General features: G+C 30.0%; 1 protein-coding gene across 1 annotated transcript; it reads right to left on the bottom strand.

Moving 5' to 3' along the window:
* Positions 1–15,477: 15,477 nt before the first annotated feature.
* LOC114193564 (uncharacterized) lies at positions 15,478–25,527 on the bottom strand. The gene is made up of 13 exons (XM_028083419.2): positions 25,369–25,527; positions 24,941–25,001; positions 24,730–24,856; positions 23,738–23,865; positions 23,578–23,647; positions 23,376–23,478; positions 21,194–21,311; positions 21,033–21,114; positions 18,056–18,117; positions 16,887–16,959; positions 16,696–16,776; positions 16,325–16,405; positions 15,478–15,887 (listed from the first exon to the last, which is right to left on the bottom strand). The coding sequence occupies exons 2-13, from the start codon at positions 24,973–24,975 to the stop codon at positions 15,732–15,734; spliced, it is 1,116 nt and encodes a 371-aa protein (XP_027939220.1). The 5' UTR covers positions 24,976–25,001; positions 25,369–25,527; the 3' UTR covers positions 15,478–15,731.
* Between the last annotated feature and the right edge of the window lie 2,294 nt (positions 25,528–27,821).

The raw sequence follows: 27,821 nt of genomic DNA, 5'->3' as shown, positions 1-27,821 counted from the left end.
GGCCTACTGGACTAAACCCACTGTTTTGTATTTATGGACTCGTTGGTAATTTAATGAAGTTTTACATTTCCCGTGTTTTGGAAAACGAGACATTATTATTACCTGAGATTTTAAATAAATGATGCTGATGTATTATTTCTATTTTATTTTATTAAATTTGTAATATCCGGACGCGATGTTACACTTGCGGCCTCGGAGGCTTCTTTGGCCTTTCCCTTCAGGGTAGGATCAGCCTCAATCTTGTCGCAGCGCCTCCATCTCGTCAGCACTGCGCTTCTTCAGATCTGCCAACTCTTGTTGCATCTTCGCTTGGCCGTCCAGGATGGTGGCTAAGTCAGGGGTGATGCCAGCAGGTCCTGAGGGACCAGCATCTACCTGTTTGTTGACTACAGCTCTGTTGCGGGTGGAAACCATCTTCGGAGAAAAATGGGTACTAAAGGTGTTTGTCTCGTGCCCCACGGTAGGCGCCAATTGTTCCTGCAGAGAACAAACAAGATAAGTTAGGCACAAGCATCACCTTACCCGTGTAGTCCGTTATCTCCTCAGTTGGCCTCTTCCCGGTTTGTACATGTCGGTTTGGACCCAGGAGAGGTTACCTGCAGAAGGGGCTCCGAAGCTCAAGTGAGTCAAAACTCTCAAAAGGTCAAATTAGTGATTAATGAATGCGTACCTTTAATTACTGGAGTCCACGTGTATTTATAGAGCATTAATTATGTCTGGTTATCCCATGGGTCGGGCCTTGGCTTGGGCTCTAGTTTGGGCTGTAAGTGGGCCTGGGCCCTAACCTAGGCCCTTAGGACCTATTGAACATGGGGGGCTTTGATTTTACTGAGTATACTGAGGTTGTCGGCCTAAACCGACTACTTTCCTTGGCGGTTTGTATTACTCATGTGTTGTCTTAGGCAAGTCGTTCCTTTAGACGTCTAGGTTACCGATTTTGGCCGGTTAAGCCAGCCTAGGCCGGTTACTTGAATGCTTTGGTATGGTGATCGTTTTATCATTATTTTGTTAAGTTGGCTTGGTGTGGTACATAAACTTTCTATGATTTATTATATCCTAATTTCTATCTCATGCATGTATCTTTATCATCTCTAATATTTAGAGTGTCATATGAAATATTTTTAGGGTGACATGGTTATTTCTCAATAATGTTAACAATAGAGATCATATTTAATTCACTTTAATTAGAATTAATAATAACTTGAGAATCTTAAAAATAATGGAGCTATATTTAAAAAAAATGTTATATCCTAGTCATTTCAAAGTTCAAATTATTCAAGTCATGTTTTGTGGCTTGACCAAGTGAGTTGTTGAGATAATTCTCTCCTCTCTAGCATAAGAGAATTGCTCAAACATAAAAGTGTGAAGTGTTGTGTGGGATTTTGTGAGATTGTTTGACTATATATTATTGTTTAATTGGCAATATATATGGTTGTTCAAGCAATGAGGAAGTTGTGTGAATATTATTTTGGAACTTCTTATATTATACAACAATTAAGACTGTTTAAACTTTTAGACGATGACACTCAAGTGATGAGTGAGTGTTTGAACCAAGATAGAGTTTGGTCCAAATCTCTCTCTTCAAAAGATGATAGACTAAAGCAGCATGTGATTTTTTGGTTCTAAATCACAAATGTCTTTGAAGAACACAAAAGACTATCAATCAAAAAGTGTCTCGTAAAGAAGTTAGATCACCGACTCTTTGTATTCTTGTAGATGGTACTTTCTCTTAAGTGGCTTAACATTATTTTTTTCTTATTCCATAGTTATATATAGATAGACATATGTTTTACTATTTGGAGGAAATATGTTATCATTGAAACTTTTTTTTTTGTGTGTAAAACTTTTATTATATTATAGTTGTTTTTTTTTTCATTTTTGTTTTTATATTGCTCTTGTTACGAACTCATCACAGTGGTTATTCAAGCAAGAGAGATCATATCAATTACTTATTCTTTAAAGTTAATATCATTCAAGTGATTAATGTATTTGAATTATTAATTATTCTTTATTTGTAAAATTATTTTTATAGATAATGTATTTGAATGAATGTATTAATTAACACAAAAAATTAAATATCAATAATTAATAGTGATAAAAATCTTATATTATAATAATAAGATATCAATAACTAATAATAAAAATAAAAATCTTATATTATAAAGGAAAGAGAATTTGAAATAAATGTTTTTCTATAATTAAAATTACTTTTATAGATAATATATTTGAATGAATTAATATATATGTATGGGAATATTGTTTTTGAAAAAGTAAAAGAGATATAATATTCATTAAATTTAATAATGATAAGTGTAAATATAACAATCAGTTAAATCATCATTGATATGGTTTAAAAAGCAATTATAATAAATTATGATTGATATGGTTTAAAAATAAATTGTAAACTAAAATATACATTTTTTTTTCATTTTAACAAATTATTTACAAAAAAAAATTACTATATCCTTTACTTTCTAATTCCATAACAATAACAATAGGCTTAAAAACATTTTTCGTCCTCATATTTTCGTAGTGTTTGTTGCGGATGGTCCTCATTTTGACATAATGTTTAAAATGGTCCTCATTTTCGCAATTCGTGTTTTATTTGGTCATTTTTTGTGACTTCGTTTAAATCAGTAACGAAGCACTGTACATGTGACATTGTTGCATTGGGGTGTGTTACGTGTACCGTACAGATGACTAATTAACATTAACTTTTCAATTTGGGGGAAATTTTGCAATTAGGGCTTGAGTTGGATTGTAGTCGCGCTCTTCATTGCTGGAGGCAATTTCTTCATCTTCGTATTTCTTGAGTTCGAATTTGCAGAGGAAGCAACTAATACTTGCCATTTCATCGTTGGATTGCAGTCGCGCTCTTCATTTCAATTTTCCAGTTAATCATCATCAACGAGGTAAGTGGGTTTAGGGTTTTCTGGGTTGTGTTTGCTCTGGGTTAGGGTTTTCGTAATTCTATTTTGGGGTTTGTTTGTGCTTGGATTGTTGTGATGTTCTGCATGGTTTCTAAATTATCACACTTGTACAGTACACGTAACACACCCCACCCAATGAATGCAACGTAATACAAACAGTGTCACTTGTATAATGTTTACTGATTTAAACGGCGTCACAGAAAATGCTCAAATAAAACACAAATTGTGAAAATGAGGATCATTTTAAACATTCTGTAAAAAGGACCATTTTGAACATTCTCATCAAATAAGGACCATCAACAACCAACACTACGAGTATGAGGACGAAAAAGGTATTTAAGTCATAACAATATAATAAAGATGATACCCTCTTTTGTGTTTACATTTTGTTTTTCTTTATTATTAACTATTGTTTAAAAATTTAATTATTTTATAAATAATTTATATTCTAAATCTCTTCTTATTCGTTATTATAAAAACCTTTTCTCTATTATCTTTAATAATTATTTTAAAACTTTGTTTTATATATATATATATATATATATATATATATATATATATATATATATATATTTCTAATTTTATATTTAACAACTAGTTTCAAAATTAATTGTATATTTTTTATTAATCATAACTTATAGTTTTATAAAAATTAAAAAAAATTTAACACACTGATCATAATAAAGCATGTTGGTATACCGGTGAAATATTAGGTGAAAAGTAATAATACAAATGACAAAATAATGTCATTTTATGATTATGTGAAGACTTGTATTATATAGTATAACGTTCAAATTCTATATAACGTTCAAGACTTGTGTATGGTAATATTTATATAAAGTTATGCTAAAACGTATTAAATATTTTTTACTGTAATAAAATATTTATAACTTATTCATTTTCTTTTAATCTTGGAAATAGTGAAAAGAGGAAATAATATATTTTAATGAGCTGGAGAAAACTTTGATCCTTCCAAAGTTTTTCATAAATTTGAATACTATTAGAAATTGAAACTGGTGGTAATAAATTAAAGATCATGTTAAATACTGTTTTTATATTAAATAATGAATAGGTTTTCGGTTATAGTTTTTGAATGTATTGATGAAGTGTGTATAAATAGGGTTGGTATATGGCATGATCTCATACAAAATTAGAAAAGAAAAGGAAAAGAAAAGAAAAGAAGATTTTTGCATAATGGATTTGAAGATGGTGAATGTGAAGATAGTGTTAGTGGGAATTATGATGGTGGCTTTGGTTTTGTGTTCAGGAAATGAAATTCAGAAAAATGAGAACATGCCAGAGGGATCACCGATTTGCCCATTTGGTTCGTTTTCCATTAATACATTTTGTGTAAAAGATGAAGACTGTCTTAAACAACAAAAACCTGGTGTAGTTTGTAAATGTCTTGGAAACAAACAATGTTGTTGCCATAGATAGAACAACTCATTTTCTTCTTTTTACTTTTCTCTTACCATTAATAACATAAACTTTCTATCATTCATTATATCTTATTTCCTATCTAGTGTATGTATCTTTGTCATCTCTAATATTTAGTGTGTCATATGAAATATTTTTAGGGTGATATGGTTACTTTCTCAATAATGTTAACAATAGAGATCATATTTAATTGAAATTAATGATAACATGAGAATATTAAAAATATTGGAATTATATTAAAAAAAATCAATGTAATATCTTAATCAATCCAAAGAGTTGCTCAAACATAAAAGATGTTGAGGTAATTCTCTCTTCTCTACATAAGTGACCAGAGAGTTGCTCAAACATAAAAGTGTGAAGTATGTGTTTGTGAGATCATTTGACTATATGTTATTGTTTAATTAGAATTATATATGGTCATTCAAGCAACGAGGAAGTTGTGTGAATGTGGTTTTGGAACTTCTTATATTATACAACAATTAAGATTGTTCATGCTTTAAGCAGATATTCAATTGATAGACGCTCAAGTGATGAGTGGGTGTTTGAACCAAGATAAAGGTTGATACAAATCTCTCTCTTCAAAAGATGATCGGCTAAAGTAACATGTGATTTTTTTTGGCTCTAAATTACGAATATTTATGAAGAGCGCAAAAGACTATCAACTAGAGAGTGTCTCGTAGTTAGTGGCTGAGCTTCCAAGGGACTGGTGGGGGCTACGACCCCTCCAAAAATTTTGAATTTTTTTTATTTTATAAATAATATATTATAAATTAATTATAATTAAATTAAATATTTTTTTACTTCTTTTATAAAACATAATATTTAATGATAATAAATAGTAAAATACAAAATTAAATGATAAAAAGATTTATTAAGATTTTTTTTTGTCTCATTTCTTTTCGGTATTTTATAAATTGTTCTCATCTTCTATTCTCATTCATTTTCTTTTGATTATGACGAAAAAGATTCATTATATCTACTCTCATTTTCTCATATGTTTTATCTCATTTTTTAGGAAAAAAGGGTAATTTTTCTCATATGTTTTCTCTCATTTTTTAAGAAAAAAGGTAATTTTCTCTTATCTCACCTTATAGTGAAATATTAGTTTAATAATTTATCTTGTGAGCCTATATTCTTTTTTTATTTTATGAATATAGAAGAAAAAATATTGTAGTGTGCGTTCTTCTATAGCCGAATTTTAATTGTGGTTTGATTATCATCGATTTTCTTTTAATTAAAGACATTCTACTTAATTTTTCATTTGATTCTTATTTTAACTTTTCCGGTTTCTACAGCTACGACAGAAATATCATTTTCTATAATGAAATTATCAAAACAAGATTGTGGGATAAAATGGAAGATGACTTTTTTAGTGACAATATTATTATTTACATTGAAAAATAAATAATTGAACATTTGTGATTTGTTTTACGGTTATTGTTATATTAAATTATGTATTTATATTTATTGTATTAGTGACAATAGTTAAATATATAAATTTTGAATATATTATTTTTCCTTCCCAAAAATATTGGTCAAGAAACACTATTTCAACCCATTGTCATCCCTACATATAAAGTACAATCATTGAATGAAAAATTACAATCATCTATAACAATATATAAAGAGGATTCTCTATTTTGTGTCACATTTCAAAATTTAAATTTTACATTTTAAAATATAATTATTTATTAAATTTTTGAAAATTGATTGTTATTTTAGAAGCTTTTTATAAAAACAATATATGTCTAATTTTTCTTCCTATTTATCAACAATTATTCTCTTATCTTTTATGATATATTTCACTTTATTTTTAATAAATATAATTTTATTTTATATATTAAATTAATAACATTACAATATCATCAACTACTAATATAATATCACGCATATTTAAAAGATGCGTACACACAAACGCGATAGGACCTTTGTTTACGCTAGTTCAATATAAAAGTAATAAAATATTTTGAAATAAAAGTTTTTCTATATTAAAATTATTTTTATAAATAACATATTTGACTGAATGAATTAATTAATTAAAGAAGAATAATAAACTATCAATATTGAATACTAATAAAAATGTTATATTATCAAAAGAAAATTTGGAATAAAAATTATTATATAATTAGAATTATTTTTATGACTAAAATTTAAATGAATGAATTAAGTAATTAACAATAAAATTTGAAAAATAAAATATTAATAATTAATAGAGATAAAAAAATTATATTATAAAAGAAAGAAAATTTGAAATAAATTTTTTTTTATATTTAAAATTATTTTATAAATAATACATTTGAATATATGAATTAATTAACACAAAAATTAAAAAAATATATCAATAATTAATAGTGATAAAATTCTTATATTACAATAATAAGATAATTAATTTGAAATAAATTCTTTTCTATAATTAAAATTACATTTATAGATAATAGATTTGAATGAATGAATGAATTAATATATATGTACGTGAATATTGTTTTGAAAAAGTAAAAGAGATATAATATTCATTAAATTGAATAATGATAAGTGTAAATATATTTTTTCAACTATCAATTAAATTATCATTGATATGGATTAAAAAGCAATTGTAATAAATTATAATTGACATGGTTTAAAAATAAATTGTAAACTAAAATATATAATATATTTTTTTCATTTTAACAATTTATTTATAAAAATATTATTTTATCCTTCCCTTTTGAATCATAATAAAGCATATTGGTAGACTGGTGAACTATTAGGTGAAAATTAATAAAAATGACAAAATATGTTAAACTTAGAAAATAATGTCATCATTCTATGATTATGTGAAGACTTTTGTATAACGTTCACGTTTTATATAACGTTCAAGACTTTTGTATGGTATTAGTTATGTAAAGTTAAGCTAAAACGTATTAATTTTATTTTCTTTACTGTAATAAAATTTTTATAACTTATTCATTTTTTTTAATCTTGGAAATAATGAAAAGAGGAAATATTTTATAGTATAACGTTATAACGTTCAAGACTTTTGTATGGTATTATAGTTATGTAAAGTTATGCTAAAACGAATTAATTTTTTATTTTTTTACTGTAATAAAATATTTATAAATTATTCATTTTTTTTAATCTTGGAAATAATGAAAAGAGGAAATATTATATAGTATAACGTTCACGTTTTATATAACGTTCAAGACTTTTGTATCGTATTAGTTATGTAAAGTTATGCTAAAATGTATTAATTTTTTTTATTGTAATAAAATATTTATAACTTATTCATTTTTTTTAATCTTGGAAATAATAAAAAGAGGGAATATTATATAGTATAACGTTCAAGACGTTTGTATGGTATTAGTTATGCTAAAACGTATTAATTTTTTTTTTTTACTGTAATCAAATATTAATAACTTATTCATTTTTTATAATCTTGGAAATAATGAAAAGAGGAAATATTATATAGTATAACGTTCACGTTTTATATAACAAACGTTCAAGATTTTTGTTAAATATTGTTTTTAAAATAAATATTGAATAGGTATTGATTTTAAGACATCAATAGTTTTTGAATGTATGGATGAAGTGTGTATAAATAGGGTTGGTATTATAACATGATCTCATACAAAATTAAAAAACAAAATAAGGAAAAGAAAAGAAGAAATTTGGAGAATGGATATGAAGATGATGAATGTGAAGATAGTGTTGGTGGGAATTATGATGGTGGCTTTGGTTTTGTGTTCAGGAAATGAAATTCAGAAAAATGAGAATGCGCCAAAGGGATCACCCATGATTTGTCCATTCGGTTCGTTTTCCATTGCTAGGTTTTGTGTAAAAGATGCAGACTGTCTTAAAAAAGAACAACCTAATGTTGTTTGTAAATGTCTTGGAAACAAACAATGTTGTTGCAAAAAATAGAAGAACTCATTTTCTTCTTTTTACTTTTCTCTTATCATTAATAAAATAAACTTTCTATGATTCGTTATATCCTAATTCCTATCTCATGCATGTATCTTTGTCATCTCTAATATTTAGAGCTGTCATACGAAAAATTTTCAGGATGACATGGTTACTTTCTCAATAATGTTAACAATAGATCATATTTAATTGAAATTAATGATAACTTGAGAATATTAAAAATATTGGAATTATATTAAAAAAAATCAATGTAATATCCTAGTCAATCCAAAGTACAAATTATTCAAGTAATATTTTGTGGCTTGAGTAAGAGAGATGTTGAAGTAATTATTTCTTCTATGGCCTAAGTGACCAGAGAGTTACTCAAACATAAAAGTGTGAAGTTGTGTGAATGATTATTTAGGAACTTGTTATATTATACAACAATTACCATCACTCAAGTGATGAGTGAGTATTTGGAAGAGAGAGGTTGATCCAAATCTCTCTCCTCAAAAGATAATGGATTAGGCAACATGTGATGTTTTTATTAGGGATGTTAAAGGGGTGAGTAGGGAATTGGTAGTAGTTTCTGTGTACCCTACTTGCTGAATAAATATTCGTCTTATACTCGTTTTCATATATATGTGCGGATATCCATTATAGATACCTGCATATTATTTTGTTATGGTTACCTGTTTTTACGAAGAAAAATATCTAAAAATATCTAGCAAAATATTTTAGCAATATATATATATATATATATATATATATATATATATATATATATAATATAATATGTATGTATGTATGTATGTATGTATATGAAGATATTTTGGTAAATTAGAGTTTAGCGGGTACAAATACAATAATACTTGTACACACCCCGTTAACATGAGTATAAACAATATTCGTACTCCTTACTCGCGGATATCCGTTTATAGTATCCATTTTCTACTCATTGTGGGTTTTATCCACGAATACCCATAGATACACCTTTTTTGACATCCCTAGTTTTTACTATAAATTACGAATGTCTTATGAAAAATTTACAAAATGGACAATGGACTGAACAATACATAACAAAAAAAAAGCGAAAGGGGATCGAAAGAACATGTAGACATCAGGTTCAAATCACCGAGATTGGAATGTTGCTTTCACCATGCCACTTGTCACTTGAGACAGAGATAAGTGAAAGCTTAGAGTCGCCACTTGAGCTACCTCGTCAAAATATGATCGTCGTAGAAAAAACATTTCATTACTGTATTATTCCAATTTGTCCAACTACATGTATAACCCTCTTATTTACAGTGAAAGGGGATAATCAAGTAAGTAATGAAGAATTTATTCCCTAAACCTTAACCCCTAATCAAGGTCACAAGAATTTTAGAACCTAGACTAGAATAGATAATTAAATGATTGTGCATCTAGACATACAATACATCATTGGTCATCCTTAACATCCGAACTTAAGGCTTAATGCAAACTTTTAATAAGGAGAAGGTCTAAGACATTAGGGTTCTTATTAAAGTTTAGACTTGTCACTAAGACATTAGGGCTTGTTACATAGTGGTGTGAATGTGAGAGGTGGAAATAGAAAAATATTGTTTGTTGTTTTTACTTTGAATGGAATCATGAAACTTAATCCTGGTGAAGTTTTTATCTTATATTTTTTCTTAATCAAGTTATGTGTTTCCATTGTGCCAACTCGGTCTTTTTTTGGCGGTCCAAGGACAGGCCGAGCCAAAATGAGTCGGGTTGACTCGTTTTGCCACCTCAAGCGACCTATGGTAGCTAGGTGGCACCCAACACAACTTGTGCCACCTAACGAGTCCAGGATGCACCCATCGCAAGCACCTTTAAAGCTATAGGATTTAAATCAAGTAAATAACATCCAATGACATGACATTAGCACCCGGCAGTATCGGAAAACACCAATCTTCCCCTTTTGAGCTTTGATTTAAGTAATTTGCACTCCTTGAGCTAATTTCCACATAATAAACCTTTTAATGATAAGAAATTCCATGCTTCTTACCTCAACCAATGTCATACTACTTAAATCAAAGATCTCACAGAGGTATTCTCAATAACACATAAAGTCAAAATTTTATGCTTTTCACTACTACAAAACGTGCTACACAAAATTCTGCATAATTAAACATACTACACAAGTTCAATATCAACTTAACAGCTCAATCATATCGTTCATCACCCCAGAAAAAGGAAATCAACATTTCATAACCTAAAACACAAAAGTTCCCAATTGGCAACGACAAATTAACAACCTCAACATGCAAAAATAAGAATTAGCTTTCCTCACCTATAAGATAGTTCTAGCAGCTCCTAAAACACCAAAGCACATTCAACTTCGTAGGGTGCTCTATTTACAAACAGAAACATCACAAGAATTATCAAGCCATACCATTATGATCATTGATCAGTGGAGACTCCTATTGAAAATTTCAAAGGCACGTGTAAGAACATAAGTCTTACATGCAAGGAGAAAACATATTTGAGCCTAGAGAAAATGGTAAAACGCCAACTTACTCGATTGTAGATTTTGATCAGCTACCCTTGTAGAACTCGATGCTCTAATCACTTAGGCGGTATCTGATCATCAAACAAATGGGTGAGACGATCATAAACCTAGAGAGTGTTGGAAATATTTTAATATATTTAAAAAATATATAATTAAAATATTATTCTATGGTTACTAATATTTTGATGGACTTTTAATTTGATGAGTTAATGTTATTTATGGTTAACAATTATAATTTTTATTACAATTGACTCTTGTGTCTCCCTTTTCTACTTATAGGTACCACCTAGGTATATGGGGAAAGACACAACAAAAACACTAGATTTTTCTCAAAAGTATTATTCTTTTCTTCTTTATACTATCTCTTAAAAAAGTGATGTTCATAAGGTTCATAGATCCTTCGCTGCACTCGATTGATCTAACGGGTTGTTGTATATTGAGAGAATCGCATATGATTTTGTTATGCCCTGTGCAGTATGGGCGTTTTCTCTCTAAGGATAGCGTTATGTGTGCCTCAACCCATGTTATTTCTACTCATTCCCTCATCTACTTCTTATCTCGTATTGTTATAAGAATTATTGGATCTCTAATTAATATTCGTTGATTTATATATATATATATATATATATATATGTATATATATATATATATATATATATATATATATATATATATATATATATATATATTGTTATTATTATTGTTCTAATAATTATTATTACATTATTTCATACTTTTTTTATTAATAGTATTATTTGATTAATCATTTTCTAACATAGATAAGGCAGAGAACTTTAAAAGAGGTTTCTACATATATGGTGGTTTTATATAAAATGAACTTCAATTACTAGGAATCTATATATAGTCTAAAGTGCTTATTATTAAAATAATATAGTGTTTTTGTTTTATTAAAAAAAACTACCATTGTTCTTAGTCATTTTCTAGGTTCTCACTAAATCAATATTAGGAGATGTGTCAAAATTGAATATCAAAACAAACTTAAAGATAATTTATATAGGGTTAAACATCTTTTTGGTCCCTTAACTTTCACAAAAAAGTGAAATTAATCCTTGTTCGAAACTTTTGTTTGAAACTTTGACCTAATTTAGTCTCTCAACTTTAGAAATGTGTCAATTTAATCCTTTTAACCATGAATTTAGTTCTTTTAACCAAATTTTGGTTAGTTTATTTGACCTTTCGAATACGTGTTTCTGCTAACACTAAAACAGAAAGTGTCAAACGATATAAACAACTCAAATGCTATCATAAAAGATGTTTGAAATGTCAAATAAATATCACTAAATCCATGGTTAAGAGGATTAAATCCACACATTTTTAAAGTTTGGGGACTAAATTTGACTAAAATTTTGATGAGGGACTAATTCCAATTTTCACCACAAATTAAATGACCAAAAACATATTTAACCCATTTATATATAATTAATGTAATTTACAACAATAAAAACATTTAATATAAAAAACAAAAGGCTACTAATTGTCAACTTAAATTTAAAATCACGACGTTTAATAAGTTTTAAATTGAAACAAGTGGTAATAAATTGAAGACTTTAATGGTCTCAAGTTTAATTATTAAATGTTTTGTTTCTACATGAAATATTGAATAGGTTTTCAGTTTTAGACATTAATGGTTTTTCGAATGTATTGAGGAAGTGTGTATAAATAGGGTTGCTATTGCATGATCTCCTATAGAACTAGAAAAGAAAAGAAAAAAAAAAGAGTTTTGTAGAATAGATTTGAAGATGATGAAGGTAAAGATAGTGTTCCTAGGAGTTATGATGATGGCTTTGGTTTTGAGTTCAGGAAATGAAATTGAGAATACTATGAATGCATCAAAGCAACCACCGATTTGTCCACTCGATTGGTTTTCCATCGATATGGTTTGTAAATGTATTAAACACCAATATTGTTGCCATAAATAGAACAACTCCTTTTCTTCTTTTTACTTCTTTCTTATCATCAATAACAAATTTTCTATGCATGTTTTTATATCCCAATTCCTATATATCTCAAATTGATCGCCTCTTATTCATGTTAAATTGAGAATTTTAAAAATAAAGGAGTTATATTAAAAAATGAATGTGATATCCTCATCATTCTAAAGTCTAAATTACTAAAGTCATAGTTTTTAGCTTGAGCAAACATTGAGATAATTCTCTCTTTTTTAGTACAAGTGATGAGAGGGTAGATCAAGCATAGAAATATGAAAAGCTATGGGGATTTTTGAATATGTGAGATCATGTAAACTACATTTTTCAGTTAATTGACATTATGGTCACTCAAGTATTGAGGAAGTTGTGTGAATGGTGACTTTAAACCTATATTGAATGAAAAGTTACAATTATTTAATATAAAATCAATATAATATTCATTAAATTTAGGTTTAATTACTCGTATAGTATCCAGTTTGGGGCTAGTGTGTCAATTAGTGTGGTAAAATTTTTTTGTAATCCATTTTTTATAAAATTAAAATAATTAAGTATAAATATTTTTACAAAATTAAGTATTAATATTTATAATGTTTCTCTCAATTTCAAACCAAATTTATTATTTGTATAAATGTTATACTAATATTTTTTATTAAAAACGACTTTTTAACATATTACTTTATTAATTACTTTTTTATTAAATACTCATTTTTTGTTAATTTTTATTTTTTTTCAAAATAGAACAATATTGTCTCTTACTAATTTTAAATCAAAATTTCTATTGGTATGAATGTTATACTAATTTTTTTTATTAAAAATGACTTAATAAAATGACTTTTACCACTAAATTTTAATATAAATATCAAATACTTTTAATTTTATAAAAAAATATTTTAATTATTAAAAAATATTAGGTCAAAATTGAATCAGATACACATAAGTAGGTACTAAATTGAAACGAAAAAACATAAATGGGGACTAAATCGAAATCAACACAATGACATCTGATAGTGATACTGACATGTGGCATTTTTAATTTTTTTTTTAAATTTAAAAAAAAATTAAAAATTAAAAAAAATAAAAAACCACATATTGACACGTGGCACGTTGACTAACGACGTTAGTCAACTCTATCTGAAAAGGACCTAATTGAAGCAATTTTCAAAAGTTGGGATGCAATTGACACTTTTTTAAAACCGGGTACCTAATTGACACACTAGCCCCAAACTGGATACTATACGAGTAATTAAACCTTAAATTTAATAACGATGAGTATGATTTTTTCAACAATCAATTAAATTATCATTAATATATTTTTAAAAAATTACAATAGATTTTCACATTTTTATATATAATATATAACGATTGGCAAACATTATTACTCTCAAATATACTCCATTATCACCTCCAAATCCATAAAAAAAAAATAACATAAATATCACTTTCTAATCAATTCAAATCAATCATCTCTCTTCCTTCGATCATCACCCACATAAGAACACATCTTTCATCTTCATTGAACATGAATGACAAGGTCTTCTTTCATTTCCATTCATCTTAAACTGTATTTCCGAATACTTATGAAATAATTTATTTGTTTATATTTTCTTCTTTTAATTTTCTTTCTCCTCGTCTTCTACAATTTAAAATGCATTTATATTATATATTTCAGAATCTACAATCCATATTTTAAATTATACATTTTCGAATCTTCCATGGAACTCGGAATGCAAATTCCAAATTAGAGAATAAAATTAGAATTTTCAAATATATGACGGTGCAAGATGAAATTATGGAAGTGCAGGAAGAATTACCCACCGAGAAAACCTTATCTCATTCATGACAAAGGCTTTTTCTTCGTGCACTCTTATGATTTGTAAGTGCATCCTGATATAAATGAAAAAGACTAATGTACCCTCAATCGGTGCACCATCGTTGTTGTTGACCAAGCTTGATTGGGAGCTTGTTATGAAAACTTGTTCCCAGAAGTCGTGTATATAGTATATAATAAAAGAAAGATTATTCTAGAAAATATCTCACGTGTTTCAAGTTCTAATAAGTTTAAGAAATGTATTTTTGTTTTAAAAAAGCTAGTTAATTCTATTATAAAAAGTTTGTTCCGAAATGTATTTTCGAAAAAATTGTCATGGAATTCTTATTATATAAATTATGTTCCAAAATTTCCCTTTTAAGAAATCCTAGTTCGAAATCATGGGTTTCGAAAATTCTAAAACTTGTTTTAGATGTTTAGAATAAAATAATCCAAAGATTATCTTTAAAACTGATCATTTTAAAAAAATTAAATATATCTTTTTTCCTTTTAACTTTCAATAAAAATTAAAATTAATCTATTTTTCCTTAAAAATATGTAAATTTAATTTTTTTAATCAAATTTTGTTAAATTTATTTAACACATTTCTGAGTTATTTATATATTTAACACATTTTCACTTCAATGTTAATTCAAAATACATATTTAAAATATCAAATAAATTTAAGAAAATTTAGTTAAAAAAAATTAAATCCACATATTTCTAAAGATAAAGAACTAAATTAAACAAAAATTTCAAAAAAAAGACTAATGTCAATTTTTATTTATAATTAAAGAACTAAAATCATATTTAATCGTTTTAAATATTATAATAACACATGTAGAAATTACGGATTGTAGGTTGAAAAAGCCAACGACAAACGTTATTGACCTAGAAGTCGAGGATGCTACATGAAATGCTTGCTAATAAGGATCAGAAAAATGAGAGTTGCAAAACATTTCCAAGTCCCTTTTTTTCTCAAATAATGCCATGTTGGTCTAATCTTGTAACATGGGCAATAAGAACTACCCAAAATTCATCTAAAGTGATGCTAAAACCACACATATTTGATCAAAATCATTAATAAAAAAATCAAATCACAGACAATTGCAGTCCCCTAATTTTCACTACAAGTTTTTTCATCCAATGGGTTACATGTGAGTCAGTTTCCTATAATAAATATCAGATGGATGCATTTATATGACATTTTCTTCTCTTGTGTATGGTGGAGGTAGCAAGTTGTGTATGTCAGCAAAGAGATCTCCACGACCATATTGTGGTTCCGCAACAGGTGAATCCAAGACCGAGTCAGGAATTGCTACAAGGGTTTCTTCAAAAAATTGTTTAATTGTCTGCATAGTTAAAAGATCAGTTAGTTTTTGAAGGAATGCAACAACAACTGAAGTATAAAATGACAGTTACTGTACACAAAGAAGGAGAGAGATGATTTAACACTATGCAACAAGATACTAGTGAGATCACAGAGAAGTACCTAGTATACAAAAGAGAAATCTATGTTACTAAGCTTGGCTTATTGGTAATAAAGTTGAAAGGGAGGGTGAGAAAGGTTGTTGACTTCCTAAATTATAGGTGTTTAAGTTTCTTTTATAAGATAATTAACACATAACAGCATCTTTTCCTTCCATGACCGGAAAGCAGGGAAAATAAAAGTGAATTAAGAAGAATCTGTAAGATTTGCTTGATGATTGAAGTTTCATTGTCTTGGACATTGACAACTTCATCTAAATAGAAAGTGAAATAATAGGAGGTTTCTCATAGTAAATTATACCGTGCAAGTTTGGACTGCAGAATCTGCTTTGCGCTTCCAAAGTCCATTCCCAGGCTCAGAATGGAAAAAACCAAGTAAAGGCTGCAGCAAACATGACATTCATACGATAACAGCAAATTATAAGTGGAGGTAAAAATATAATATCATAGATAAACAACTTGCTTCATGCAAATGAATGGGGGGAGGAACAAAGGGTTAAGGAAAAAAAAGTCCTCCAGTGCATATAACTATAGTCAAAGCCATGTGTATATATAAAAGAATATGGTTTTATCATGCCCCTATGTTAAATGAGTTTATATAATACTATAGAGAAACTCTCCTTGATATTAGAAATTTTGCAATCAACGAATGGGTTATTTGTCTGTTACCACCTTTACAATGTCTCGCACAGTTGGGCCGAGTCCATATTGTCCTAATACTGAGTCCCCATATACTTGATATTTCTCAAGAACCTTTATGAAATAAGAAAAAGAATGAAAATAAAAATTAGTATGCTCAAATTGTGCCATGTTAGTAAAATATCAGATTAATCCATTCTAATTCAAAATTTCAGTGACTGGACCTGACGACGTGTAAGATCACTACTTGGTGCACCATAAATTGCAGCATCAACATGTCCCAAAATATGCCAAGGGCTGTTGAAATTATTAACAATGGTTATTCAAGCAACAAAGTATCCATTTATAAAAGCCGCTTTAAGAAAGTTCAAACAACAGAAAAAACATAATTAGAGAAATAATTATTTCTACGTATCAACCTAATCTAGAAATTAGGATAAGTGGTTCTTTACATGATAACAGAACTACACAACTCCTCAAAAGATATTCATACTTCATTAGAATTAAATCTCCATTGATAACAATGGGGCTTGAATCAGTCAGTAACAAATAGTAATTTTTCTGGTTACACAATTGTTGTTAGTCTGACAGATGGATTTGTCAATTAGCAGATTAGTTGATCGGTTAGCTATATAATATCCTTTGCTTTGCGGAATTCTGTAATAATTGTTATATACTTTCTCCACAAGTCCAGATTCTCTACTGTTTTTTTTTTTTTGTGCTGCTTTCTACTAAGCATTAAAAATACATTGTATTGATATTTTAAATATCTTTTTAATATATTTTAAAACGTCAAAATTAGTGGTAATCAGTGTATTATGAATGCACAGTAAAGGAACAGCACAATAAAACCCAGCAGAAAATCCAAATTCTTTCTCCACCAATGTTCCTACTTCCCACCGCTCCCTTCATTAAGTCCTGCTAAGCACTAAACGCACTACTTCACCTTCACCATTAACAGAAACCCACACATATAGGTACTCACAGATGTGTGTGCACAAAATGTATTCTCCTTCATACCCTAAAGGTGTTTTAATACAAAACTAACCATTTGTTACGTTACAACGGCATCCCTATACAAATGTCTCGTTCATCTACAAGGACTTGACCACAAGTCCACTGATCCGGATATTCAACAAAATTTCCTCTTTTTCGTTCTATTAATTGCATGTTTTCTGAACATGTACCTATCAGTTGGGAATTCCATCTAGCAACAGTATAATTGCATTAACTTCAATGCAAATTTGTAAAACAAACAGTCACGTGCCTTCGTTCATCGGGGGAATAAAACCTCCAGTCAGACAAAAATAAAAGACTCCTGATGTTTGAAAGCATTTGAAACTTCACACATGCAAAAGGGGCAATAGATGAATACTTTGTATTTGACACTTACTTATGGTATGCAGCACGTCCAACCATAACACCATGGGCCCCGGCCTTTAGAGCTCCGTCGGCCTACAGTTGAATTTCACGAACAGAAGCATGAGAATAATAAACACCTTATGATTAGAACACCAATTTCAAAGCTACAAAAAGCCTAAAGATTCATTACATTCATGAGTACACTTAACCATCAAAAAACTGGGAAGGAGGAAAGAAATTATTTGGCATCTTAAACATCAGACACATCAAAACTATAAAATCCAGTTACAAGAATTTTAGCACAAAAAAAAAAACATACCAAACCCATAAGAATCCAAATGATAGCTTGAACAATATAATAATGACTTTTGTACATGGAATTCTATATTGACTTTAAAGAGACTGGAATGATCTCAAATGGCCTTATACTAATAGCAGCAGAGCCACAAGTAAAATTCAAGAAGGTATAGCACTGAATTTATACAAGATAGTGACCATTATAAAGCAACATCAAAGCAAAAAGGAATATAATTAATTATGCATATACTATATGCATCAAGAATTTTTTTTTGTGATCATAAAGTACCTATCAGACCCAAAGGCAAGTTTTACCATAACGTTATACATATGACTATACTATATGTTACTGATTGTTGAACTTTAAAAGGACAACATGAAAGAAAGATGGGTGTAGTAAAAATGAGCATGTTCAGATGGATATAAGTCTCACAAGAAAGAATATATGAAATGTTTGGATTCTGTTGCCGTAGCACCAACTAAGGAAAAGATGACAGAAAAACAATTAAAGTTATTTGAGCATGCATAAAGATCACATGAGGCACTTGACGTACATCCAGACATGGGTTACAGTGTGCAATAAAGATGCATCAAGGGCTGACATAAGAAAAATCAAGGAGACCCAGTCAGACCATGGGCCAGTTGAACAGTGACAGTGACGAAGTTGCCCATTAAAAAATGGTGATGGCATTAAATTGAAAAGGTCCTCAAGCAAATCCTTAATCATTTCTCGTGATCGCTCTCAAGCAACTTTCTCATCCTCACAAAGCCTTAATCCAAGCTTCTATTCGTCAATATCCAACACAAGCTTGTGATTGTCTGCTCTAGGATTACTAACAATGTTATTGATACCAGATAATGGAAAATTTTCAGGGCCCAAAATTCTTGTATGAAAATATACCAGAAGCCTTAACAGTTTATGGCGGAAGCATCACAGACAAGAAAAAAAAAAAAAAATATATATATATATATATATATATATATATAATTTTATAAAAGCCAAAAAAATAATTGTAATGCAAAAATAATGAAAGATAATCATAATTAATAATAATATCATGTCTAGAAATTCAAATGACAACAAAATCAAATTAAAAACCAGAAATTACAAGTTCAAAACTTTAAATAACAACAAAACATAGTGAAGGAGGGTGCTAGTTCAATGTGGGTAGGGTTGACTTGCAGTCAGCAGCAGCAACAGAGGCAGAGGCAATGGAGGCAGAGGTGACGATTGTGGCGTCAGCGGCAATAGCAGTGGCGCAACAGGAACAATAGCAGGATTGCACGACATTCAAGGAAGTTGCCAATTCAACAAGGGTAGGGTTGTCTAGTTCAATATTCCGTTGTACTGTTTGGTTTAGGTCAGGTTGTTCGGTCCAACTCATTTTTTTGAAAGAAATAAAATACTATGGTCAACCCCTACAACAAATATTCATTGATTGTCTAATAACTCATGATACAATAGACTCAACAAACGGATACCACCTTGGAAAGTGTAGGCTTGGACTTAACTCAACCTCAAAATCGAATTGCAAGATAAGGTTTATACTTACTTATATATTATAATTTGGTCATATTTCTAATCAATATTGGATCTCCAACATAAATTAATTTGTTCTAGTGTACTATCATAGTACAGTGATTGATTCATTTATATAAAATATAAAAATGATCCAGAGTTTTCTCAATTTTTATAACAAGCAACACAATGGGAAAAGAAGTTAATAATTGTTAAAACACTGTAATAAGTCTAGTTTATTTAAGTACATAATGTATGATGAGTGCCTGAATGGGGGATAAAGAAAAAGGGCAAAGAAGCATCATTCTAAAGAGGATAACTATAAGCATGACAAGAGAAGATGTTCTTGCTCACAAAAATAATTTTGTAGCTTCTTTATTTTGGGAATTTCTTAGACTCCAATTGTACAATTTATCCTTTTATTTTTATTTCAAAAAGTAGGTGCAAGTAGAAATTTTAACTTAGCTTTTATTAGGCCATATCCAGCTCAAAGGGAGCTACTGGATGCAGCCAAAGGAATGCAAGGAAGCAAGAAGCATGTGGCAACCACCTCAAGCCCATCATAGGCCCATGTGAAGTTTGGCCAAAGACTAGACATGGTAAGGTCAAGGACATTCAAACAGGGAAAGTGACGCAAGTGTGGAGAATGAGACAATCATGGAGATGACCTTGACCCTTCATCTAGATCTAGGAATTTAATTTCTGAAATTTCCCTCTCTTTCTCTTTATAATTTTCGGCCAAGCTTATCTTAATTGTCTATATAGCCAGCCACTCCCTCTCTTTGTAAATAACTTTTGAATCACAAATGAAATTTGTCAGTTTGAGACACTTAAGAGAATGATCTTCTACCTTGGAGTCTTATCTTGACTTTTAGAAGTCAAGTGATGATTTTTCCCTAGCGCTTATCTTGAAGATGGAGATGCTTCTTCAATGGGTTTATATAGCAAGAATGCACAATACTGGTGACGTGTTTTCACATATCAAATACATGCCCAACAATATGTGTGTGCAGTTGCTATGTCCTTTAAGTTTTAGAAATTTGTGCACAATGTCAATGCCCATGCATCATAATTGTGAACGTTAAATACAGTGATTATTTTGGATGATAATATATAATATATAGCAGAAAATTTCTCTATAATGAATACCAACTCCCATTGAAATAGAATGAACAATTAGATAACAACTCACCTCATCAATACTAGTAATACCCCCATTGATTGTAAATGTTAAGTCAGGGAAGTCTCGTAAGAGGCCATAAAAGTATTCATATCTGCACTAAAAAGTGTGTATCATCTCCAATCCTATATTAAATGACTATAAAAATCAAATCTCAGTACTCTGGCACATACTTCAGGGGAGGAATACTCCGATTTTCAGCTGGGGTAAGGCCCTTAAGCAGTGCCTTCCTTGAGTGGATTATGAAATGCTTAGCAGGTGATAGAGAAGAAACCTTGTAAATGAAATCACCTGAGAGACAACAAAAGTGAAGGTTAATATGTAACCGCAACAACAAATGCACAATTATTTTAAAGATATCATGACCTAACATCAAAGTATTGCTTCTAATCACGTAGCAATCCCTTTTAGGACAATTGTTTCACAAAATGTAACCATCTTACTGACCAGCAATCAAACTCAAAACACAATAAAAAAAGTATAACAACCATTCAACCCTCAGATTCTAATAGGGGCTTCCTTGTTATAAAAATAGTAAAAGCATAAAGCAGTATGACTCTTAAGAAAGAGGATTTAACATATAACTCAACCTCACAAAACCAGTTTGTGAGGTGAGGTTTGTAGGGACGGATTCAGTGAATTTTTCCTTAGTAAAGTTACGTAAGTTTGCTCAATTTTCATGTGTTGAATGACCAACTTCAATTTTCCAAAATATATATATATATATATATATATATATATATATAAAAAAAAGAAACCAGTTAAAAATTGCACAAAGTTATGTGATTTTTCCCAGGAAAAAGTTATTGAATCTGTCCCTTTTGCACCCACTTATATACTGTAATTTGGCCTTATCTCTAATTGATGTGGGCTCTTCAGCATACCCCTTCACACTGAGGACTAGAGATCTCAAGCTTGAGACTAAGAGGGAACCCTTAATAGCAGGTGACACGAAACTAACACAAAGCTAGGTTTGATACCATCTTAAGAAAGTTGAATTTAAGCCTAATTCAATCTCACAGAACTAGCTTGTAAAGTAAGGTTTGCGCCTACTTATATACTATAGTAAACTATAATTTGGTCTTATCTCTAGTCGATTTGAACTCTTCAACAATGACAAAATCTTAACTTCTCTCTGGTAAATAGATTTGGAAGTAAAACACTTGAACCAAAGTCTTTTGTATCATCTTGATGGATGCATATAACAAATTTGACAAGGAAACTACACTAACATTTGGCAGATGCAAAGTGGTAAGAGGAGTTAATGGAGGGAATGGATGAGGAACAATATTAGGAGATGTGTCAAAATTGGATCCAAGGATTGCTGCGAGAAAAGATTTTTGGAGGAAGCTCAACATTACCAATTTACTGAAGAGGACACCTGTGGTGGGTCAATAGAGTAAAGTGTTATTTCAAGCTTAAAGGGAAGTTTGATGGGAAAGATTACCGGTGGCAATGGTAGAAATGAATGGTCAAGCATTTTTGTTTCCAATGGTGGGAACTGGACAGAATTTCAAAAAGTTAGCATATGGAGATTCCAACTCTCAAATATGTACATCAAGAATTTGCAGACGTTGGGGTTAAGGGATATTCTATCAAGAACTACTGAGGGCAATTTGATAACTACACAATCTTTTTACCAAACACAACCAAAGTACATTGGATAGTTTTCTTCAATGGGAAGAACTCCAAACCAAACGGAAGTTTATAAGTTGTAACCCTATAGAATATTTAACTTAGAGAATGGATTGATTGTGCTCACTAACTAAATCAATAAGAATCACCAAGCATTAAACAAAAGGGATTGCTCAGAAAAGTGATGGTGGGGTAACATAAAGGAGCTACCTATCCATCTTCCTAAACGTTTGTATATGGAGATGGGTGTAGCCTACCTGTGCAGACTAACCAACCAATGGAAGGCAGATTGATGAAAACGACTAGCTCAATGTCACTTTTAGAACCAAAGGAGGGTGATTCAAAATCCTTTCCTGTGCAGAATTACAGGAGAAAATCGAAGACCATTTTAAGGTATGATGAGAAATAAAATCCAGATCAGATATGCATAAAAAAGCAAAGAAGATGCTGGGCGACTACAAGATCATGGCAGAAGGAGAACTTTTCCTAAATTTCACTCAAAGGTTGGATGTGATTCCTGTCAGTGATTCCTGTCAGTGATTCCTAATGGTGATGGTGGGCCATTTGAAGATACCACTACAGGCCCTATGGCCAAGGCTTGTGGTGTGCCATGATCTTTAAATCCTGCAAGCTTCCTCCACAGGTATGAACAAAATACAAAAGAATTTTTCATCTTTTAGATGTGAATAGACAAAGAATGTTGTTGAAAAAGGACCTTACACAATTCATTGTAGGAATCATGATCATCCACGCCAATTCGACATTTAACTGTAACAGGTACATTTGTATTGGCAAAAATCAATGAAATAGCCTCTGCAACAAACTTTCCTTGTAAACATTAGAGTTCCACATCAGTGCATATAGATTAAGAAAGTCTACATATTCAATCTGCTTTCACATCAAGTATGGATGATGTTCTAACCTTTGGATCAAGCATAAGACGTGCACCAAAGCATCCACGTCCAGCTACTCTAGGACTTGGGCATCCACAGCTGGTATAAGTCAAAAGTAAAAAACGGATCTACCAAATTGTAAATAAAAATAAAACATTATGAATTAAGCTGATAAGAAAATAAACAAACTTGAAGTTTATCTCATCATAGCAATACGCATTTGCCAGTTCAGTTGCTTTTGCCAAATTATCTAAATTACTTCCACCAATTTGAAGCACAATAGGATGTTGATCTGGAGAATATGCCAAGAATCTGTCCTGAGCAAAATTGACAAGAAGAATCAATGGTTTTTCAGAGACAAATTATCCAAAAATGGCCCAACCCACAAATTTGTGCTTTTCTGCACACACGGAGATATACCTACTGCAATGTGATAATTAACAAAAATATATGAACCCAAAGTTGAAGAACAACTTGTTACTCATTCAAAAACTGCACTTTGAATTTTATTGAGAGATTGTTTCTCTCAACCTTTCAAATAATATGAAACAACAGCAAGTAGATCCAAAGATACAGAACTAAATAAGACTAATGCAAACATCCCTATAGATCTAACAAACTTCAAAATAAAAAAATAAAAACTCAGCAGTGACTAGCTGTGAACCATTTCCCCACAGATCTATGAGCACAATAATAGTTGGGTTAGAAATATAAAGCTATAGTCTCTACTTATAAGTTTAAAGTTTTAGGAGACTCCAGTATATGATATGACTAGACTATGCATAATCCAAACTTCAAGCCAAAAGGATTCTTCCATGAAAAGTGTGTTAGATCTCTGATGACATAAATAGATGAGATTGACTACAACTGAACCAGAATATATCCACATAATACTGTGCATAATCACTGATGTTCGTGACTGACATCAGCATGATATCAATACAATGATAGGTATATACAATACACAAAAAGTAAAACCCTCTTCACTCCCTCCATACAACTTAGTTACTGTAGCATGAGCTGTAAGCTTACTAACAATAAATAACACTCTATCTAGCTTAAGGTTTTAGCAGAACCGGTCCTTGACAAATTGCAACCATGAAATTGTTATTCATAGTCATTCCTCCCAAGTTATTTTAACCCTTTTCTTTCAACAACAAGAAATATGTTTACAAGCTTACCAGATTTCCCTTTTGATAAACAATTGTTTCAGCAGCAAGCATCTCCGTGTAGAGCCAAGTGTGCTTTGACAAGAGACGTGCAAGAGTCCTGTAGTGATGATCTGTCCAGTCCATCATTGGGGCCACACTGAAAATCCAAACAAACAACAAAATCAGATTGATGAAATATCACTATGGCATATGCAGAAAGCAGAGATACACAGCTACCCACCTGAACAAAGGAGGAAAATAGTCGTTTGCAACCATCACAGCTGTTTCAGGTGATTCTTCCCCTGACAAAATGCAGAAAACAACCCGAGTCAGCACAAATTCCTCTATGATTTACCCCACAATGAGATAATAACTTATGTGTGACTAAATATTACAACTTACATCAAAAAAATAAAAATGGTAGTTTTTACTCAATGATATTATCACCCGTAACAATAAAAACTTCGGTCAAAAAACTTTCTTTTTTTTAAATCATGGAACAGAACAAAATTTCTACTAAAATAATAAATAATTAAAAATAAAATGCTCCGAACAAACTATTATGGTAACAACTCTGAATCAAGCCAAAGCGCTTTCGGACCAAAAGAATGGTTTTCTTTTGAATGTGAAATAGAAGGGTTTTAAGAGAAGCAAATAAGGGTTTATTACCTGTGGAATAAGAACGAAAAGTGGTGGAAGCGACTGGTCGCAGAATTCGGAGACAAATTAGTCTCTATTCTCCGAAACTATTGAAAATCGGAAAGCTCCTATGCTGTGCCCCCACTTAGCCCCTTCATGCTCGGAGGTTTTTATACACACATAGTTGGGTTAATGTTCGCAAGTTTTAATGATACTAATTTGTTGTTTTTTTATTTAATTAGTTTAATGTTTAAAATTAATTGAGGTTATAGTTTATTTTGAAACTGTTTTCCGTGATTTATTAATTCTGTTTTGTAAATCTTTTGTTAAAATTTATTTCGAAACCTTTCAAAAACCAAAAATGTTTGGAAAACTTAATAAAATAATTTTTTTAATAAATTCCGATCAAGAAATAATAAAACAATTAATATATTAAAGTTATCCCGATCAAGAAATAATAAAAAGAATCTAAAATATATAATTAGGAATAATTGTTTCATATTTTGGAATAAATATGTTAATATAATTCAAAATTTATCTATAATTATAATATTTTTTATGATTTTATGTACCAAACATTTTATAATTTCATTATAAACTTTAGTGACACTAATTAATTTTATTCTAATAATTATTTTTTAGTTATAAAAAAACAGGGTAAAAAAAATATGTGTTTATTCTTACTACTTAAGTTTAATTCAGATTTAATCTCTTCCAAAATTTAATTATTTTTAATTAAGTTTCTATTCAATTGAGTTGGCCAACAAATTTATATTAAACTCTTCATAACCAATACTTAACAAATTTTATATTTTTTAATTAAATACATATTGCTTGGTTTTATTTATTTATCATGTGATATGACTATTTAACGCTATTAAGTGTATGTGTGATGTTTTTAAGTTTTTTATGATGTCCATAATAGCATGACAAATGATTGGAATCAAAACAAGACATAAATAAATATATATATGTGTGTGTGTGTGTGTGTGTGTGTGTGTGTGTGTGTGTGTGTGTGTGTGTGTGTGTGTGTGTGTGTGTGTGTGTGTGTGTGTGTGTGTGTGTGTGTGTGTGTGTGTGTGTGTGTGTGTGTGTGTGTGTGTGTGTGTGTGTGTGTGTGTGTATGTGTGTGTGTGTGTGTGTGTGTGTGTGTGTGTGTGTGTGTGTGTGTGTGTGTGTGTGTGTGATAATCTGAAAATATTAATTTGTCGTCTTAATAGTCGACTAAGCTACTAATCTAGTTAACTAGGTTAGTTTTGGAACTCGGATTTGAGCTCTGTCATAATGTAGTCGACTAAGCTACTAATCTAGTTAACTAGGTTAGTTTTGAAACTCGGATTTGAGCCCTGTCATAATGTAGTCAACTAGCCAACTAATTTAGTCGACTAAGCTCGTCTTGATAGATAAGATTAAAACAGATCCTGCACCTTCTGCAAAGAGAATTATTCAACCCAAAGAAAGAAAGAAAGGTGTGGAATGGGTTCTTGGAGCAATCTTGGAAGATCCTCTTGAGAATTTCATCAAGACACATCAAAGTTGGCTTGGCAAGATGAAGAAAATTCAGACTTGGAAAAGGTGTACTCAATCTAATCTTTAGGTTGTGTTCTTGTGTTCTAGTACAATTTGAAACTCTTTGTTTTGTTGTTTTCTATTTAAAGTAAGCGTGTGTGATAGCCTTGCTCTTTTGTTGGTTGAAGCAAGTGTGTGGTAGCCTTGCTTGTGTGTTCTTTTTGTCTTAGAGTTTAGATTTACCAAGTGTATATGTAAATCTTGTAATTATTGAGATATAGTAAAAATCTCTAGTTATGGTTTGCTAGGAGAAACTGGATGTAGATTCTAAAGAATTGAATCAGTATAAATTTCTTGTGTGTTAAATCTCTTCTTCTCTTTATTCTTGACATGGTATAAATGCTCCAACCATTAAGCATTCAATTACACTATTTCAATTGATTCAACAAGAAAAGGTTCTATCAAAACAGTTTCGAAATTACTAAACTTGAGTAAAATTTGTTAAAACCAATTCACCCCCTCTTGGTTGTGAAATATTGGTACATCAAAACTAACAATATTATCTTGTTATCTCATCTTATCCATATTTACGAGTTAAGAAATGTGAGATTTTAGGATTAATATAAAAATTATTTATAGTTAATGAAAAGCGATGAGTGACTTGATTTCTTGATGATCCTTGTATAACCTCCATTTAACCTGAGTAAAGATCATGCTATCCATCTAGAATTAGATTGTTATAGTGTAGACAATCTCTAAATAACATATCTACAACAATAGAATAACTCCTCAACACAACTCATATCCATATCCATCTAGAATTAGATTATTATATTGCAAACAATCTCTAAATAACATATCTACAAAAATAGAATAACTCCTTAACATAATTCATATCCATATCCCTCAAACTAATGTTAGGAAAATGCTCATATATCTATCTACAAATGTTATATGAAAGTATTGGCATGGTT

This window comes from Vigna unguiculata, chromosome 1 (genome assembly GCF_037176805.1).
Source record: "Vigna unguiculata cultivar grain cowpea cultivar isolate G323 ecotype 2 chromosome 1, ASM3717680v1, whole genome shotgun sequence".
Lineage (NCBI taxonomy): Eukaryota > Viridiplantae > Streptophyta > Magnoliopsida > Fabales > Fabaceae > Vigna > Vigna unguiculata.
Note: the sequence above shows the minus strand (reverse complement) of the source record. Positions and strands in the feature narration are given on the sequence as shown.

What these genes read in the sequence shown, in the direction of transcription:
- LOC114193564 (XM_028083419.2), bottom strand. Translation starts at nt 24,975, where the DNA reads ATGGTTGCAAACGACTATTTTCCTCCTTTGTTCAG. An exon ending in GTCTTATGCTTGATCCAAAG is followed by an intron (nt 23,479 to 23,577) that starts GTTAGAACATCA and finishes TTACAAGGAAAG; the next exon opens with TTTGTTGCAGAGGCTATTTC. An exon ending in CTGTGCGAGACATTGTAAAG is followed by an intron (nt 16,406 to 16,695) that starts GTGGTAACAGAC and finishes TGTTTGCTGCAG; the next exon opens with CCTTTACTTGGTTTTTTCCA.